Source organism: Microtus ochrogaster, chromosome 2 (assembly GCF_000317375.1).
Source record: "Microtus ochrogaster isolate Prairie Vole_2 chromosome 2, MicOch1.0, whole genome shotgun sequence".
Lineage (NCBI taxonomy): Eukaryota > Metazoa > Chordata > Mammalia > Rodentia > Cricetidae > Microtus > Microtus ochrogaster.
The window spans coordinates 4,540,496-4,541,144 of NC_022010.1; the positions used below are offsets into that span (position 1 = coordinate 4,540,496).

Here is a 649-nt window from a genome sequence, read left to right on the forward strand (position 1 = left end):
GCCCCCTCTTACCACAGAGATGTGAGGAGCACGCGCGCGCGCGCACGCACACACACACACACACACACACACACACACGCCCCCTCATCCTGCATTTCACATAGTCAGGTTTGCAGGGTTCTTTTACACCTTGAATGTCTCACTGGCCCTCACTCAGACTGTTCTTCTTGGGGTTGCCTTTCACTTGAAGCTCACAGAGTCACGGTCAGGTTCCAGCAGACGGCACAGACAGCCACAAGTCACCTCAGTCTCACACAAGCCCACAGGGAAATTAATATTTTCTCTTTCTCATCCTTAGGTTGAGTTGGACCTTCACAAGAAGCACGTGATAAATTCTTGGGCAACACAGAAAGAAGAAAAAAAACAGGTGTGTGATGTGTGAGCCTTCCGTGCTGTGGCTCCCTCCCGACCTCTCACTGGGTCTTGTTTCTATGCTTTTGTCTAGATGAGCAGCAAACGCCTGCCCCAATGCATATGCAGCCTGAATATTTGCTTTGTGTGTGCCCACATGCATATTCATGGATGTGTCTGTGTGTACAGGTGTGTGCATGCCTGTGTAGGTAAGTATGCAGGTGTGTGCATGTGCATGTGTGTGTGTATGCAGGTGTGTGCATGTGCATGTGTGGGTGTGTATGCAGGTGTGTGCATG

At 50.4% G+C, this 649-nt stretch overlaps 1 protein-coding gene across 3 annotated transcripts in view; it reads left to right on the top strand.

Moving 5' to 3' along the window:
• The window catches only part of Tchp (trichoplein keratin filament binding), a 15,895-nt gene that overhangs the window by 5,801 nt on the left and 9,445 nt on the right, over nucleotides 1–649 (top strand). For all 3 annotated transcript variants that reach the window (XM_005344271.2, XM_026788684.1, XM_026788689.1), the window contains exon 5: nucleotides 299–367. In XM_005344271.2, the coding sequence (XP_005344328.1) occupies nucleotides 299–367 (69 nt within the window). The remainder of the gene's footprint in view (nucleotides 1–298; nucleotides 368–649) is intronic.